At 39.8% G+C, this 18,095-nt stretch overlaps 1 protein-coding gene across 1 annotated transcript; it reads left to right on the top strand.

The window, feature by feature from the left end:
• The first annotated feature begins 9,813 nt into the window (after window positions 1–9,813).
• LOC104570175 (serpin B12) lies at window positions 9,814–16,715 on the top strand. Its single transcript, XM_010217173.2, has 7 exons — window positions 9,814–10,009; window positions 11,329–11,439; window positions 11,771–11,902; window positions 12,692–12,809; window positions 13,976–14,118; window positions 15,984–16,154; window positions 16,310–16,715. The coding sequence occupies exons 1-7, from the start codon at window positions 9,842–9,844 to the stop codon at window positions 16,712–16,714; spliced, it is 1,248 nt and encodes a 415-aa protein (XP_010215475.2). The 5' UTR covers window positions 9,814–9,841; the 3' UTR covers window position 16,715.
• The last annotated feature ends 1,380 nt before the right edge of the window (window positions 16,716–18,095 follow it).

Below are 18,095 nucleotides of genomic sequence, written 5' to 3'. Positions count from 1 at the left end.
CATGACTCACGCTCTATGGATTCCTACTGCCTGGGAGGAGAAAATGTGGGCATGTGGTGTTGTAGCCCTCCTCTTGCACCAGGCTGCAATCTGGCAGTCCAGGTTGCTTAATGGACCCCAGTTAACGCACAAGGAAACAGCGCTCAAGTTCTGCGGGGCAGCTGAGCAGCTCATGGTGGAATGAGAACTTCTGTCTGTGAAACAGCAGCTGTTTTGAGACCCGTGGATGAAAGAGGCAAGAGGCACCATGGGCGGAATGTACAGCCATATCGCTTTTCTGTGGGAGTTACAACAGTTTGTAGGTTGGAAGGTCTGATTCCTCTGGGTGGGATTTTTTCACACATTCCCCACCAAGCAGGGAAGGGAGGACCAGTTCACTGCACCTAACAGGAGTCCTGGTGAATCTATCCTGAGAAAAGGAAGCTTATGCAATTCTAGGGTGTAAAGCTGTTGGCACAGTACTAGGAATGCAACACTTTTCAGGCACAGGTTGTCTGTCAGTACTAATTTTGGTTTGGGCAATAAGGAGGCTCCATAGAATTACTTAATGTCTGAGGAACGAGAAAGAAATGAGGACTTCAATTTGAGTGGGATTAACATTGTAATTACCAGGCTCCAAATTCCATATGCCATCATGGTAATTAGATTTCATTTCTATCTAAAGGCTGCCTGCTGCATATGTTCAGTACTGATTTACCTAATTACTATTCAGAATAAAGAACTACAAAATCTGTGTCAAAAGTCTGTAATATCTCCAGTGTCAGTCTGATATCATTCACTCTTGATCTCCTGTAGATGATAGAGAACTGAACAGATTCACTTACTCCACACAGTCAAAGTATATAATTAAACCAAGGCCTGGACGGTCCTTATGGATCTCATGATTGTAGTTCACTAAGGATTATGTTAAGAGCAGATTAAAATATTATCTCAAATAACCAGTATTTTTGCTATGCTGGAAGAAGCATGGTGTGGTGATGAGTATGATTTTGGAGAGAGGAATTTTCATTTTATTCTTGATTTTGCCAAACCATAAATAGTCACAACGATTAAGTGGTTTTACCAGTTCTTTTCCTGTGTGGGCCTTTAATGGGTTCTACCATATCAGAGGGTTTTCTGGAGGCACTAGTCCATGTCTTTGAAGGTACTGAGTGGTCTAACTAACCAAAGCCAGTGGGAGGTGAGTATCTATAGACCTCTGTGAGATCTGAACTGATATTCATCAGGTGTTCTGTCACACGGATAGAGGATATGAGAAGAAATCAAAATATACTAATTATTTTGCAGTCTGCCCTATCTGACAAGGAGTTGCCTATGAAGATCTCTACCAGCTCAATAATTTCAGTGATAGCTGTATAAATCACTCAACATAGTGGGACACAGGTGACCAGATAATATTTTAAATACCTCTGTCTTTGTCTGATCAGTTTCAGAGGCTGGAGTCAGAGCTATCTGGAACTGCCATCACCAAGGTTTCTAGTGTTGTTCTCCTGTAGCAGCTGAGTCAGGCGAGTTGTGGGCTGCCTGGCAGCTGCATAGCGACTCTGCATGTGGGCAGGGCTGACCTATGCAGTTTGTTTGTGTGCACTGACTCTTGGTTCCATTGGTCCTCATATGACCTATTTCTAATATTGTATTGGTCTGCTAGACTTTTGGAAATCTCTTACAGATGGCCCCATTACTCTTTTTTTCCACCTGGATTAGACCTCTTGAAGTCATACTCTGTCATAGAATCATAGAATCATAGAATGCTTAGGGTTGGAAGGGACCTCTAGAGATCATCTAGTCCAACCCCCCTGCACACACAGGGTCACCTAGAGCACGTGGCACAGGACTGCATCCAAGTGGGTTTGGAAGATCTCCAGAGAAGGAGACTCCACAACCTCTCCGGGCAGCCTGTTCCGGGGCTCTGTCACCCTCACTGTTAAAAAATTTTTCCTTAAGTTCCTGTGGAACTTGTCCACTTATTTTTTTTGAGTTGGAAAATGCTCCAGTATATAATACTGAAGAAAGAAAATACTCCACAGTGAGTCTTCATTCAGTGAAGCTCATATTTTTATTAAATGCTGAAGCTAGCATAACCACACAACTTCATGTGATCAAGCAGCATTCCCTGTCAATACCTTTGCCAGCAAAGTTTATTCCATGAAAGCAGAGTAACATTGCTTCAGGGTGGAGCTCATCTTTTTCAGCTCCTGACCAATGCCAAAATATTGTAGCCCATGCAAGGCAAGCAGATATTACAGATACAAAGCTGTCTTAGTCTGCAGAAGGCAACCAAGCCTATTTAGTGGTCATTTATAAGCATGTCATCTTGTCCATGGGAAGTTCTAGTTCACTTTTCATTCTGCCTCTTCTCTCTGCCAGTAGAGTTTGTCAATATTTCTTATTTCCTTTTAGGAAGCCCAGAGTGCTAACTATAATGAATTAAAGATCTTTCTAACTCTTATGCTAATACTCTAAGGCCTACTAAATGATTTCAGACAACATATTAGACTTATGCTTAACATATTATACTAATCCTATAGCCTGGCCTTAATGAGAAAAGTGTGGAAGGAAACCAGCTGTGCTAGGACATAACCTGGGGACAAGTAGCCTATGGTGCACCGAAAGGTGCATCTGGAGGTGAAGTTGCAGCATAATCCATCTATGTGAGTCCTTGGAGCCAGATTATCATGTGCTTTTAATATATTTGTGTAGATAAAAAGAGAGACTATGCTATTTTGTTCAGCAATTGGTCTCAGGTGTGCCAGTTCCATTATCCTTCTGGTTCTGTGGAAACTCAGAAGTCCTAATATGAAACCCATTAATCTTGCAGTGTGCATCAGAAAAGTGTCAATAAGATTCTGGCTGCTATGAGAAATGCTGTTATAGTCTGTTGTTGTAGTTCCACCCATTCTGGTCTCTGGGCCTTGAGCAACATGGAAGGACATGGGAAAACGTGTGTGGGAGCTTGTGTGTAGGAACACTCATATGGTGAAAGATGGTGCCTGCAATGGAGGAAGTGAGCAGCACAGCTGAGGACTTGCACAGATTGCCAAGCTGCTCCACCTCACCATCCACCTGGCCTGATGGAAAACAAAGTAAAAACAAACAAACAAACCCTCTCTGTTTTTCTTGTAGACAACTGCGAAGCTTTATGTGAGTAGTGAACTAATCACTTTCTCACTGCACAGTCAGTGGCCGTTTCCAGCTCCCAGCATTTTGTAGAACAGAAGTGATACATCTTAGTGATGTGATTTTTGCTGTGACAGCAAAAATTTTATGTGAAGAAGAGGTAGGGTGGTTCTGAAGCTCGCAAAATACTTTGTACAGCTAATTAGCCCCACTGGAAAAGAAGCGCTGTTTTGAAGCTGGTATATAGCAAACTAAAGGTCTAGAAAATACAGAATTTGCACATACACTGGCATTTCCTGGAGCAAAGCCTTTATAAAGACAGCAAGGAAGTTCTGAGGGAATGTATTTACAGAACAGATAAGAAGAATTAGTGGAGGAATACTGTTAATGGAGAGGGAAAAACATGGCAACTGGAAGATGGGGGAAAATCTTGAAAGAACTACCCAAGAATACTTAGGCTGTCACTGAAAAAAGGGAATAGGACTCATAAAGGCAGAAGAAAAGACACATGGAAGATGGAGGGAACAGGCAGTGTGAAGACAGAAAAAAAAGTGCTAAGTGGAGAATGGAAGCCAAAGAGATGGGAACATAAAAAGAAAATGCAAAATAAATCAGAAAGAAAAATCCAAAATAAAAAGACAGAGGGAATGAGGGAGACAACTAAGGAATGTCTGTAAATATACATGAAGGAAAAATAGAGAGCACTAGAGAAATGAATGGAAAATGGGAGCAAAAATAAATGAGGAAAGGAAAAGGTGTAACAAGAATTCATTATTTATTTATTTAATCTCTTTTTTGATGGGCACTGTCTTTTGATGTTCTTAGCAATTGGATTCAGATGCTGTCAGAGAAGAAGGGAAACAATGAAGCTGGTGAGAGCTGAGCTGAAGGGACAGATCAGGGCTGGCTTCAGCCCTGCACCTGAAACTCGAGATGATACTGGGGGATCTTTATTCCTTTTTCTCTTTCCTCTCTTCACCATGAGCAATACTGTAAACATCCCAGGATACTAAAGCCAGTTTTATGCTTAAAGGCAGAGAAAGAAGAGTATAAGGAAGGAAAGACAGTTTTCGACACTGCAAAGCAAAGCACAGGCTGGGAGGTCTCTATCGTGACCACTGAGTTCAGCTACAGTGACCCATGGTGGCACCTGAGCTCAGTAGCGCTGACTGGGAAGAGGGGTTGTGAAATACTGCTTTGGTGCATCTCCCTGCTTCCCGAAGCTTTACCTCCCCACATTGCACTTTGAGGGTATAGTCCATGTGATCAGCTACTTTTAGTCTCCTCTTATTTTTAAATCCAAAGGTTTAAACAAATACCCTCTGGATGGGGTTTCCTTTTAAAGTTCAAGGAAATATCTTTTTTCCTTCTCCAATTAAAATCCTTCCATATACATAAAGCTCATTCCTTAACCCAAGAGAGAGAAATGACTGCAGGCAACGCAAAACCTCACACTAAGCTAAGTTCCAAACCAGGCTTCTCTGGCTCCTAGGATGAACCCCGTACACCCCTGTGTCCCAATAACTGCAAAAGGGAATACACATAGCAGTATAGCTATGGATTTCAGGGTTAAAGCTCAGTTTTTCAGGTGTGGGTAACTTGGCATTACAAGCAGGAGCTGTCAATAAGTTCAGCCTGCCGAACTTGTGGGGCAGCTTTGAGAGAAATGCTATTAGCATATTGCTGGATATAGATTTCCTCCGCCTTCTGCAGGAAACTACATGTTGATGGCATTGGCATTAAGTTACAACATAATGCTATCATCGACAGTTTGTTAGAGGCTGAACTTTCCCACAAAAGAGTGGGAGATTTTTATAACACAGTATTACCAAGAACGTGCTTCATAGCTCTGCTGTCGTACTCTTCATTTAACTTCTTCAGACAAGAAGGTAAACAATTCTTTTTTTTCAAAAATAATTTGTTATTTTTTTGACAGATCCAAAGGAGTGCACTGATTGGTAAAGGAGACATGTTTACAGAGGGGTGAGAGGGAGATATTTTATGGGTTACAGGCAACAAAAAAACACAGTTAAAATTAGGTGACAACACAAACTGCACTGGTCTTCAGTGGGATTTGGATGGAAATTTAGAAAACACATGCCCAAGGCTATGAAGCTAAGGATACCTGCCTAAATTTCATAGACTTTTGAATTTGAAATTTTCCTGGGGCCTCTCTGCCCATTCAGAAAGCTGCATTTGTACCAGCACAGATCAGCTGAGTGGCTCGCACCACAAAGTTGATACTTTTCTGCCAGTGCATCAAAAGGGGCTGAAGGGCAGGCTGTTTTAGAGTATTCCTACCCATTCTGGGAGAAGTGGGCTTCAGAGGAAGTGAAGGTGCAATGACACATACAAAGTCATCCAAAAAGTGAGAGATGTAGGTTATTCTGTATTTTTCACAATGCAGGAATACAAAACATAAAACAACTTGAAATGTTCACTAGACCAGAGAAAGGGTTTGCAAGTCTTTGACTGGACACCTTTTTTTTTTTTTTTCTTCTTTCTGTGTATCTTGATCCCTGCTGTCAGGATTGTTTATGCTCATAAATAATAATTTTATGAAATGGGGTGGGGTGGGGTGTATTTCAGAATTTGTTTTCTTAATGGGGAAGCTAGTCTTCACTATCAGCATGTTGGCTCTTGGATTTGGCAGCACTGTTTAAAACTTGCTAAGAACCTGTACACCTACACAGAGGTAAAACTTGCCGATATACAGCCCATAACAGGCTGATGTATATCTCTGGCTATGATTGCAGGTATATTTCTTCTGGCAAGATGTAGAAGAGCTGCATTCTGAAGGTATTGATGCAAAACAGTAAGAGCAGCCAGAAAAGTCATTTCCATCATAAAAGCAGCATTATGAGAGGCTAAGTTTGTCAGAAAAAAAATGAAAACATTTCTCTTGAAAAATTATTTTCTTACAAAATGCATTGGTTTTAAAATTAAAACATTTTATTTTGGAAATGTTTTGCATCACATGGGAATTATTAGAATTTCGGTGTTGTGGGGAATTATTTTTTGCATTTGTGCTACTTTCCCTTTTAATTCTAAATCAGCTGAGATATATTTGAAAATGTCTTATTATGAATGGTTATGAAAAATAAAAAGCTCACTTCATCGCATCAGAGATTTTTTCATGTGAGGATACTCTATTTTATATCATACGCTCTTTTTCTAGGATGGGGTAATGTCAGAGCCAATCCCTGCTTCCTTTATTTATGAGAAATAAAGGTGTATTATATCATCTTAATGGAAGACAGACAATAAATAAAACTTGAGCAATGTGACTTATCATGAGACATCAGAGAAAACATGCTCCTTCTTGTTTTACCTTTTCTTAAATATAAAATCACATTCAAAAACAAGGCTACAACTCTCGGATCTGTGATTTATTTACTTCCTCTTCCTGTTGACTGCATAATATTCTACATGATAATTTTAAACACAGTTTTTATTCTTTGAAGTTGTTGCCTGAATATCATCTACCTCTAGCCTCAAACAAACTATAGAGAGACAATTGAACACGGTCAGAGAGAGAAACATTCTCTGTGTTGCTGAGACATGGATAAGTTTGCTACATTTTAAATGTTTCTGGGATGTGTTTTCTCTTTTCCTGGTGTGAAGCTATTTTCCTGGATATCTTCTTCCCACATACACCAGCATCAGCAATTTCTATCCACTCGACTTGTAAAGAACTATGGAATCATGATGCATCTCACTTCAACAGCTTCAATGCTGCAGCCTTCCTTGCTACGTCAGCACTATTGGAAATGTGCTATGCAAATATTTTACCTAGTGCAAAATGGCCCCTGTGAACTTCCATAAACACTTCTTTAAATCTTATTTGCTTTTGTTTACACTCCAAGTATTTAGAAGTAATACTTCGACTTGTTCTCTAGATGTTTTCTACCACTATCCTAACGGTAACAGCAAAATTCCTACTAACAGTGCTTACACACAACTTTAGATTGTAATGTACACAACTTAATGATACAGAAGTACTTATAAATGTGTGGTCCCCAAAGTTAGATTAAGAAAATTTGCTAAATCAAACCTCTTCCATTCCTCCTCCAACCCACATACCCATTCCTTTCACTGTAACTTTGGATTCATAAGGCAGCCCTCTAACTAGTTCAAACTCACGCAGCTGAAGAGTTGTCCGCAAGCTTTTATCTGTGCGTCACTCAGAGGACAGACTGCTTCTTTTCTAAAGGAATCACACCTCTGCGCTCCAGACACTCCCTTTTAAAACTTGAGCACTCCCTCAATGCTTGGCAGTCAGTCCTATCCCCGCAGGGTGAGGTGGAGATGCCGCCTTCTTGCTGAGGAAGTTTCTTTTTTTTTTTTTTTTTAACTCCTTGACTCCTCCTGAGGTCTGGGCACACCTACAATATGCCTCATGACCTACATTCACAGTAAATGGGTTTCATAGTTCCATTTTACATCTTTCACAAGTTGTGAAAGTGGAGCAATGCAAACTTCAGCACTAAAGCGGTGCTGAGCTTCATTTTCAGAAGGTTATGGAAAATTGTAAATCTTAATGAAGGCGGAAGGAAACAAAAATCATCATTTTGTGCAATGTCTTTTTCTTGTGGTAAGATGATTGTGTTAATAAAAGGAAAATGAAAATAGCATTTCATACAGAGACATGAACAACAAGTCTATTATTCTAGAAGAGATGTTTTTAAACTTAATGAAATATGACTGATCTTTAATTTGTTTGTTCAAATTACCTGTTGAGTATATATTCTTTGTTTTGTTCATTTATATTAGGTCTTCATATGAAGTTTTTCTGGGCTTCAGAGTAAAACAGATGACAGATGCCTCAGTATGAAACAAATATGAACTTCTGATCTCAGCATCACAAGTTCTTTCCACAGGTCATCAGCTAGAAAGATGATCAAGCAGAGATTATTGCTGTGCCCTTCAAGCCGGTCAAAGGAATCTGCATTTACCACACTTGGCCCTTTCATATATTCAGCCTCTTGACTTTTCAGTTCTTCTAAGCCAGTGGGGCTTATTTATCTTATTTTCTTGTGTGCTGAGTTCATTTCCATTATCTGGCACTTGCTGCAGGCTTAGGTGGTTTGCACAGCTAGTTGCTCTATCATCTCAGGTTAGCCACAGTAACTGGTTATACTGCAGTAACTTCTTCTGATGCAAATACAAAGTTCATGTCTGGCTCACGGCTGAGTGACAGGCGGCATGTGCTCTTCATCTTTGAGGAAGGCATGGGCCATATTGAGGAGACCTTGGAGTAAAGAAAAATCTGTGAGGGCAGGACTCCATGACTGTGGTAGAAAATCCATGGCCTCAGCTGAACGTGGGACCAGTTGGAAGCATTTGATATGGAGGAATAGGGTCTCTGGTGACAGGCAGCCTCCTTCCCAAGAAAGTCTCCAGCTCTAGATCCCTCCTGAAAGGGCCTTCTCTCCATACTGTGGCTGTTAACTTACACCCCAAAAAATTATCATTCCAGCACAAAGGCCAGAGCTATTTGTCTAGATGCCTGCCTGAAAGCAGGCAAAATTGTGCTTTTTCCCTCCTCTCCTCTCCTCTCCTCTCCTCTCCTCTCCTCTCCTCTCCTCTCCTCTCCTCTCCTCTCCTCTCCTCTCCTCTCCTCTCCTCTCCTCTCCTCTCCTCTCCTCTCCTCTCCTCTCCTCTCCTCTCCTCTCCTCTCCTCTCCTCTCCTCTCCTCTCCTCTCCTCTCCTCTCCTCTCCTCTCCTCTCCTCTCCTCTCCTCTCCTCTCCTCTCCTCTCCTCTCCTCTCCTCTCCTCTTTCTTGCCTTCTCTTGCATAAAATCTCCAAAAAGCTCATGTGCTTCCAATGGTATCCATGTAACAGTTTTATCCTCCCCCAAAAAACAACTAAAGATTTTTCAAAAGCTTTTCTAAAGATGACTTCCTACTTGCAAGTACTGAACTGGTCTTTCACAGAGTAGATTTAGCATAAATGACCCGTGGAAAAGATATCAGACTGCAATATGTCTAGCATGGGAAAAGAAGTCATGCAGATTTTGCTCTCTCATCACCAAGCAGGTACCTAAACCCTTCTTTTCAGGGCTGTGCTTTGCTCAGAAACACAGTGTTCTTATCCTTTCTGAATCTGTGACTCCTGGAAGACACAAGAGGAAGGAAAAAGAATGCTGCAAACTGTTCATGTTTCCATTTGTAGTACAGTGTCCACATATCCAAAGCATTTAACTGATACTGATTTTATTTTTTATAAATCCATAATTCTGAATAACTTGGACCGGAGCTCTGACTAACATAGTTGTAAGTCTGCGTTATTTCTTACTCTGTGGATAATTATACACTATTATAAGATGAAAGACATGGTATAACTGTGGTTTTTAAACCATTATGTCCCAATACAGTCTGGAGAGGGAAAATGTCAATCCACAGTAACCTGTTTTCAATACTGTGAGTTATCTCATATAGAAGAACTATGGGGTAAGAGAAAAAATGCTCCTTTCTGAGGAATTCAACATATGGTGTGAGTGTGGATCCCTTTTCCAAACCCTGTGTCCTTGTTTCTGCCATGAAGCATGAAAGAACAAATGTATGCACAGAGTGAGCTGCTTTAACCTCTCAGAATTTATCAAATTTTTGCAATTTACCAACCAATTGTGGGACAATCCCAGTGTGACCTTGCTAGGCAATGAGCTGCATTACATCTCTTGTTTATCCTTTTTTTTCGTTCCATTTAGCTGCTGCCTTTACAATGGCCTCCATTTCTAGACCGATTACTGAATTTTGCCTGGACCTTTATAAAGAGTGCAACAGAAATGCAGAGGGCACGAATATTGTCTTCTCTCCAATGAGCATCTCTATTGCCCTGGCCCTGGTTGAGTTGGGTGCAAAGCACAGCAGTGCTTCTCAGATAAAGAAAGTAAGTATTAATGAAACATAGAGATGCTTCCACATATCTTGCTGTTCCCATAAAGCAAGGGCTGAGCATCATAGCACAACATGGGTGCAACATGTTTAGGAAACAGGTTTGAATACAAAAACGAGAGATGATTTTAAAGCTTGTCTTGCTGCATTATCATCCTTGCTATCTTCTTGCACTACAAGTCCCCATTCAGACTTGTGAACGTAGAGCAAGAGCTCTGTGATGGTAGGTAATATGCAGGACACTCTGGCACTCCCCAGCCTGCTGCTGGAATATCAGACTTTATTTCAAAATGAAAGTCAGGTTTTTCTCTTCTGATTGCAATGGAAATCCTGAAAGTGTGGGTGTATTGTGGGGAGAAATGCAGAAACCTGAAATGATTGCATCTGGATGGCAGGAAGAATTAGCTCATTTATCATCTTATGACATTCAAATGTCAAAATGCCTCTCAAGCAGAGCTCCTGGAGAGCCTAAAAATCCCCTCTGAACACCAGGCCTATGTTACACACTAGTGTAAGTAAGTTCTTCTTTCTGTGATCTATTTTTATATTGCTATGTACAGTAAAAGACCAACAACCTTAAGGTACTTAACACTTTCATTGTCATTGAAGATCAAGAGTGCTCACCCGTGAAGATTCACTCACAGGGAACTCTGGCCTTACAACTGCTGGTAGCTCTTCATTCATGATATCCTGACATTGACACATGGAGAGCCTGACTGCTGGGTTACCTTCAGCCATGACTTCCTTATGAGATTCCATAGCGCAGGAAAGTGATGGGAATCCAATCTGGCCAACAAAAACATTAGCACTTTGTAAGCTTCAAAATTATTATTATGGAGAAGCTGCTGGAAATTATTCAGTGCTTTGGAAGCAAGCACTGGTTTCCATTAAAAGCACTGTGGTTTTGATCCAGTTCCTGATCAGAGACAAAGATTAGGAATTATCGCCAAAGGCCAATTTTCATGTTTTCAAAGCAAAACATTTATTTCTCTTTGCCGGAGGCATTTTTTCATTTTGAAATTTATGGTAACTGTAGCAATAAAATACAAATCAGACATAAACATTTTGAGTTAGTGGACCCTAGGGTTTTGAGGAAATAAACATAAGTTCTTGTTTCCCTAATGTTTAAGCGTTAATTTGAACATGAATATGTGAATATTTTCAAGACTGACTTCTCAGCTTGACTGAAACTGAAAAAAAAAAGTCTTTTAAAGATCTTTGTCATTTTTCCAGTATAGTATATCAAATATTGTAAACAAGGTAAAATCTTTAATCTACCTTACAATTGCCATAATCAGACATCTTCAACTGCAGGTGCTTCACTTGAGGGAAGATACGGGAAGAATGAGCCTTGGATCTGCTGAGAGCACAGCCCCGGAAACCAAGGTGGAACAAAGCCAGGAAAAACAGCCTTACTTCTCACCAGTATGTGCTCGCACTGGGTAGTACGGGAGCCCTTTCTCACCTGCAAGGTTATAAGCAGTTATAACCAGGGTTATACAGCCCTGGAATCTGCCGCTGGAGGGAGTCATGCTCACATGCAAAGTCAGTCTATAACCTTTGGGTTATAGACCAGACCTTTGGCCTGGTATTAACTTTTGGGGGAGACTTTGCTCTTGTCTGAAGGAGAAATAGGCTACAAAACTTAGATTAGCTGGATTTGAAAATCAATAAATGCAATTTAGTTAGGATGCAAGCTAACAGTCAAAGCTATATGGGAAGGTCTTTATAATTTTTCTGCTCGTAATATTCATAGTGTAGCACGGACGGGGGAACTCACCATGAAGCTTTCCATGAACTGCTTCTACGACTACAAAACCTTGACAAAAGATATATTTTGAACCTGGCCAACAATCTGTTTGTGCAACAGGAATTTGAACTCCAACAGGTAAGTTTGTTGTAACTGGTACAGCTGTGACCATGACCTCAACCTCCCCTGTGACTGTAAACCTCACTGTTCCTCCCTCATGCACGTTTCGGACAGCTTGGTGCTTCCTTCTTTTAGACGTATCTCCTGGGGCTGGTGAGAACAAGACAATCGTATCAGCTTTTGATTCACTCATTTAAAAATAAACCATTGTGGAGACCAATGGTTAGAGCAAAAACAGAGCAGGAAGCTTCTCCCTCCTTTTTTTTTTTTTTTCTAGTTGCAATTTGATTGCAACCAAATCTGGCTGACTCAGGCAGCTACTTATGAGCTTGCAAATGGTGGGGGCAGTGGAGGGGCGTTTAGCATGAGAAGTCATTACACAGCTTCCAGTGTAAGACTTCTGGCCTGAACTTCTTACTGCTGTCTTACCAAATGCAAGAGCTGTCTCTAAACTCTAATTGCATGGATATCTTGCCAGTCTCAGTTATTTCTATTGAATGATTTGGATATTTAGCAATAATTACATCTCTTCTACTTTTTCTTTTCTTTTATCTGGACTCAGGTGTGCAGTTCTCCACAGACTCTTTCTTGTAGCTTTCTTTTCATTTATCTTTTTTTCCTGGCCAATGCAGCAATTAGCTCTTCAAACACTCAGAATAAACTTCTGATGTTTATGCTTCCAATGCCAAATTCTCCCTTAAGAAGTGAATAATACCCTCATCATTTCCAAAATAGTTCTGAATGATTTCTTTGAAAGGAAATAACTATTTTGAAGAATAGGCTCATAATCTTTATTTTATTTTACAGAGATATTTAATGTGTGCCAAGGAACTGTACAGAGCAATACTGCAAAGAGTTGACTTTCAAAATGCTCTTGAAACAGCCAGAGAAAAAATTAATTCCTGGGTTGAAAGTGAGACACAAGGTAAAGAAAAACAGAAATAAATACTATAGCCAGACTGTCATTACCTCCTCTCATTGTGTCAACAAAATCCAGAGTATGAAAACAAAGATTTGTTCCATTTTCTGAGCATTCAGTCTTTCATCCTTTACATTATTTTCCAATCCGTAATTGAAATATTACAGTAAATTATCAGCTAAACTATTTCCGTGTTAAAGGTATATTTGTTGTCGAGCATATTGTTATTCCTATCTTTATGTCCAGCATGATACCTGCCAAATATCTGTAGGGTCTGAACATATGCCCTCATTTGCTTCTGCAAATACCCACTGCTTCCTCTAGTACCCAGTATGAGACACCAGAAGGCGGAAGCTGTGAGCATCACTGTGGCACTGGGAAAAGTCTATGAGGGAGGAGGATAGAACCAAGAACTTGGTTATACGTAGAGAGCAGTATCTACAGGGATGATGGATGTGGCAGCTAGTAAGACTATCACAAGTAACATATAACCAGCTCCTCCCCTTAACTAGCTGGTAGGGGCCATAGGCTCTTGCTGTTTAGATTAAACGTGATACATGACACTTTTCTCTTGTTTTGCCAAAGCTGAGGCATTGGTTGAATGACATTTTTCTGAATCTTCTGATTGAACATAAAATGGGAGTTAATATGCTTGCACTGACAGAGCAGCCTGTGCCTGGTATGGGAAAGAGATGTTAAACCCGGGTGTCTCCTCGACAGGAGGAGAGCATCCTGGATTCAGGAACCTCACTGCACAGTGCTAGGAGTGATTGTTGCTCTGAGCACCACTTGCACAAGGCCTGTGGACATGGTACCCACAATGAAGGTCAAAACCTCCACAGACTGCTGTATTCAGTGTAAACTGAAAGATGCTCTCATGTAAATAGAGGGATGTGGTTAACGGTGCTGCCTCATTCTGCAGTGGAGAATGACACCTAGTACATACCATCATAGACATCATCATGCTCAACCACCTTCCCCTCTAAAACAGGCTATTGCCAACCTGGGGACTTTACCATTTGGTTGCTAATATTGTCCCTGTCCTTGGAATAAACAGAGAATTGGATTTCTAAGTTTTCTCCAAACTATGTTGAAAGACACGTAATTTAGATTCAGTCCTGAGTCTTAAGAATGGCTTACATATATTTGTGTTTTCTGAAATTTTCTTTTAGGTAAAATCAAGGAACTCTTTGCTCCTGGTGTGATTGATTCGCATGCAGTGCTGGTGCTGGTGAACGTAATCTACTTCAAAGCATCTTGGGAACACAAGTTTGAGGAAAAAAATACAAAAGAGAGAGCCTTTAGATTGAATCAGGTACATTTGAATCTATAAATCTTAACATTATTCATTCTACATACTGTGAACATTGCAGCAAGCATAACACAGAGACACAGTATCCAGGGATCTCCCTTGCCCGGTGAACATGATGTGAGTGCACTGGGAAGTTAACCTGTCACTTTGACTGGATAAAGTTAAAAGGTTTTCACAGAAAAGCATAATCATTACTAAAAAAAATGCGCAAGACACATAAGTTTCAACAACTCAGAGTTTTGCTCTGAGCAAAATGATAGAAAGAAAAGAAAAATGAAAGGGAATTCTTCATATACTCTCCTAAAATTGCAGTAAGGCTGTGCACTGAAGTGGTGTCTATGGAGCTACTCTTGTTATAGGCCAGGGTCTTGTAAGAAGGGGCACTTCACCAGTGGCAACAATACTTTATCTTCTGTGAAGAAAGAGGAAGATTCAAGAGAAAGAGCTAAATTTTAATATATGCTAAAGTACTACCAAACATAGGAGACCTAAGGAGCCTAATCTGAAGGCCTAATCTCATGGCCTAATCTAAAGACAGGTGTGAGAAAATAAGAAAGCAGCTTTTCAGAAGTCAGCAGCTCTGTTTCCAATGAGCTATCGCTGAATATCTATGACAGGTCTCCATAAAACTATAGAAAGTTTGCATTCTCCCAAATCGCATGATAATTTTGCTCCATCTTTAATATAGGCTGACCTGTGGAACATTCCTGCACCATCTCCTGTTAGTGTTAATATCCAGTAGCTTCAGTGATGGAGATTGCTTGAAAATAAAAGGCACTATAAGCTAGGAGTTAGGTTTTGTTTGTTTGTTCGTTTGTTTTGTGTGTATGTGTGTGTCGTTACATTTAGTTTGAATGCTTCATGCTGATTTGTTTTAGGGTAAATCATGGTACCCTTATATCATTTTTAACGGGTTTTCTGGTTATTACTGATTATGCTTTGCAAGTCAATAGTGATTTTTTTTTTCAGTAAAGGAGGGGAAGAGGAAAGCCTAAGAAACCATAATCTTTATCGATTGCTTGATTTGGGATTTTGCAGACTTAGTTTGTGTGCCTGGGGGATCAGCTGTGTGGCTGCTTAGCAGCTCTACCATTTGTATTGCCATTCCCTTCAAATGGGGAAAGAATCAAGTTTGTTTGATTTCAGGAGTCTCCCTTGTATAGTATTACAACTTACTCACACCTGTAATCCCTTGTTTCAATTTTAGAAAACACTGTAGTCTTACTGAAAGCAAAGGAGATTTTCAAGTCTAAATATCTATGTTATTGCCAAAAAGCACGACCTAATGTTCCTCAAGTAGCTATATGCTTTTTCAGTACGTTTGTAGGCTATCACTACCAAATGGCTAGTCTGACTTTGGTGAAATCCAAATCCTCTTCTTCAATACATAATTATAAAAATGGAGTCATAGCTTAGGAAGCCATAGAGTTATGTGGGATTCTGTAAGAGGGAAGAAATATCGAGTTTGGCCCTACACTGGGACTCATCAGCCTTATTCTTTCAGAGCAGTCTCTTCTTTATACCAATCCAAACAAGCAGCTGAAACCTGAACAGGGGCTTCCAAATATGGCAAGTAACAGCCCGTTTGGAAGTGCAACACTATTAAGCTGCTTTTTAGCTACTATTTAGCTACATGAAAATTGGGTTTTGTCAGAGTGTTATCCTCTTAAGTTATGCATGGCAAAGCAGTTTGTGTGCTTTGGTAGATGTTAAAATAAACAAAGCCTAACAAAATAAAAATAAAGTTTAGTGTAACAAAATTACTACTGCAAACCCTGCAATAGTACTGCAAACTACTGATATTATATGTGAATTTTAAACATAAGAGCTGTATTGCTTAGCTGAATATATCGTTCTCTCTTAAACAGAATGAGAGCAAACCTGTACAGATGATGTATCAGAAAGGCAAGTTTAAAATAGGTTACATTGAGGAGATTGGAGCTCAAATCCTTGAACTCCCTTACGTTCTGAAGACACTGAGTATGTTTATCCTGCTGCCTGAAGACATGGCTGATGGATCTACCAATGGACTGGAACAGGTAAGGCACTATATCATGGACTATGGTGGAACCAACTTGAAAGTTGGTTGGATAACCAATCAATTAAAACTGGATATAGGTCCAAGTTCTCTGCCTATTTTAAGTTCCTTTTTTTTTTTTTTTTTTTTTTTTTTTTTTTTTTTTACATCTTCTAGATTGAAAGGTCAATGACGTATGAAAAGTTAGTTCTGTGGACCTCTTCCGAATACATGTCTGAGGGAACAGTGGAGGTGTATCTCCCACGATTCAAGCTTGAAGGCAGCTTTGACCTCAACACCTTTTTGCAAGCGATGGGGATGACAGATGTCTTCCTTGAATCAAAAGCTGATCTCTCTGCAATGTCATTTTCAAAAACTCTGTTTCTGTCAAAGTTTGTCCACAAGACCTATGTGGAAGTCAATGAGGAAGGCACCGTAGCAGCAGGTGCTACAGGAGCTGTCATTGTAAGGAGATCTCTTCCCCTCACCGAGGTATTCCTAGCTGACCACCCTTTCATGTTCTTTATTAGACACAATCCCACTGGTATTATTCTTTTCTTTGGCAAGCTCTGTTTACCTTAAAATCAGGGCTGTTTTCCAGCATTGTAAGGAACACCTGGATAAAAATTAGGAAAAATACTTTTCCCCAATGCATTTATTATTCATTTGACTTCCAGTTTGTATTTCAGAATAATTCACTGCAGATAGTTTATCTTAGAATTATGAGATAGTCGCTCCCTGAGTGGCAGTTTTAGATCTGCATTAAGAGCAAATTTTGCCTGAATCTTGCTGGATTTGAAGAACATTCTTCTTCCTCAAGTTCCACCTTTGCTCCCATATCTCTTACGGTTCTCCATGAATTTGTATTGTATGCAAAATTGTATGCACAAGTTTTCAATAATGACTAGTAGAATCTGCCCCCTCCTCCCTTTTTTTTTAGTTCCTAGATATGTGAATCCCGGTAAACAGGTGCTTTAAAGATACTTTTTGCTTACCTACATTCTGTAGCTGCAGCAAATCTTTTACACAGTGTGATCTACCCTTTTCTACAGCAACAGTTGCAGCCAAGAGGGAGATATTCATTTACAGCAAATGTACATATGAAGTGAAAACTGTACCACTATCTGTCTAGAGATGTGCGCTGGATCTGCCTTTGTGTTATTCTGTGCTATATAAAAGCCTTATGCTAGAAGCAACTTTGGTTTTATTTATTTATTTAGATCTAAACCTATGTAAGTATCATCTTACAAACTGCAAATATGATGGAATGTTAGGGGAGTATTAATAGCTTTTTTTTTGTCTGAATGATGATAGATTAGAAGTAGAAATACTCTAAAGAAAAGACCATATTGTATCAGATGCCTTAGATATACAATATGATAACTGCTGCAGAGAAGTAGGTAAACAAGAAGAAAGAATTTTCATTACTTTTATCTCTTGGAGGGAACAATAAGAGAGAAAGTAATATGCAAGAAGACATATAGGAAGATTACGGTAATGCAGAAGATTAACCTGAATTCTAATCTCACAAAATAGAAGTTTATCCTGGGATCTAAATGCAAGCATCAGAGACAGGAGGAGATCAAATGTCCAGAAAGGCAGCTGAAAGAAGAGAAGAAAATCAGTGAAAAAGAACAGAGTTTTTTATTCAAACACTCAAGCTATGATGGACAAGTAAAGAATTAAGAACTGAAACGGCCAAATTGCATGAACTCTGCCAACATGGCAGAAAAGTATAGGAGAAACTTCGAACACTGTTTCCAATAACAAGATAGGGAAGTGGTAAGTCTTGTGGAGGCAGGGGGGTCTCGTTTCCCAGGAATTTGCAAACAATACCCAACTTCCTAAAAAACTGACGTACTTGCACAACAATTGATAAGGGACCAAAACTCATCTTGCTGATGGTGCAATGAGCAGATAATCTTATAGAACTCACTTGAAGATTCTGGAAGGACCACCTTGT

Source organism: Tinamus guttatus, unplaced genomic scaffold, assembly GCF_059628265.1.
Source record: "Tinamus guttatus ecotype Peru unplaced genomic scaffold, ASM5962826v1 Tinamus_guttatus_pri_ptg000639l, whole genome shotgun sequence".
In the NCBI taxonomy this organism is placed as follows: Eukaryota; Metazoa; Chordata; class Aves; order Tinamiformes; family Tinamidae; genus Tinamus; species Tinamus guttatus.
The sequence above is the reverse complement of the archived record's forward strand: the minus strand, read 5'-3'. Positions and strand labels throughout refer to the sequence as shown.

What these genes read in the sequence shown, in the direction of transcription:
- LOC104570175 (XM_010217173.2), top strand. Translation starts at nt 9,842, where the DNA reads ATGGCCTCCATTTCTAGACCGATTACTGAATTTTGCCTGGACCTTTAT. An exon ending in GGTTGAAAGTGAGACACAAG is followed by an intron (nt 12,810 to 13,975) that starts GTAAAGAAAAAC and finishes ATTTTCTTTTAG; the next exon opens with GTAAAATCAAGGAACTCTTT. An exon ending in GAGCCTTTAGATTGAATCAG is followed by an intron (nt 14,119 to 15,983) that starts GTACATTTGAAT and finishes TCTCTTAAACAG; the next exon opens with AATGAGAGCAAACCTGTACA.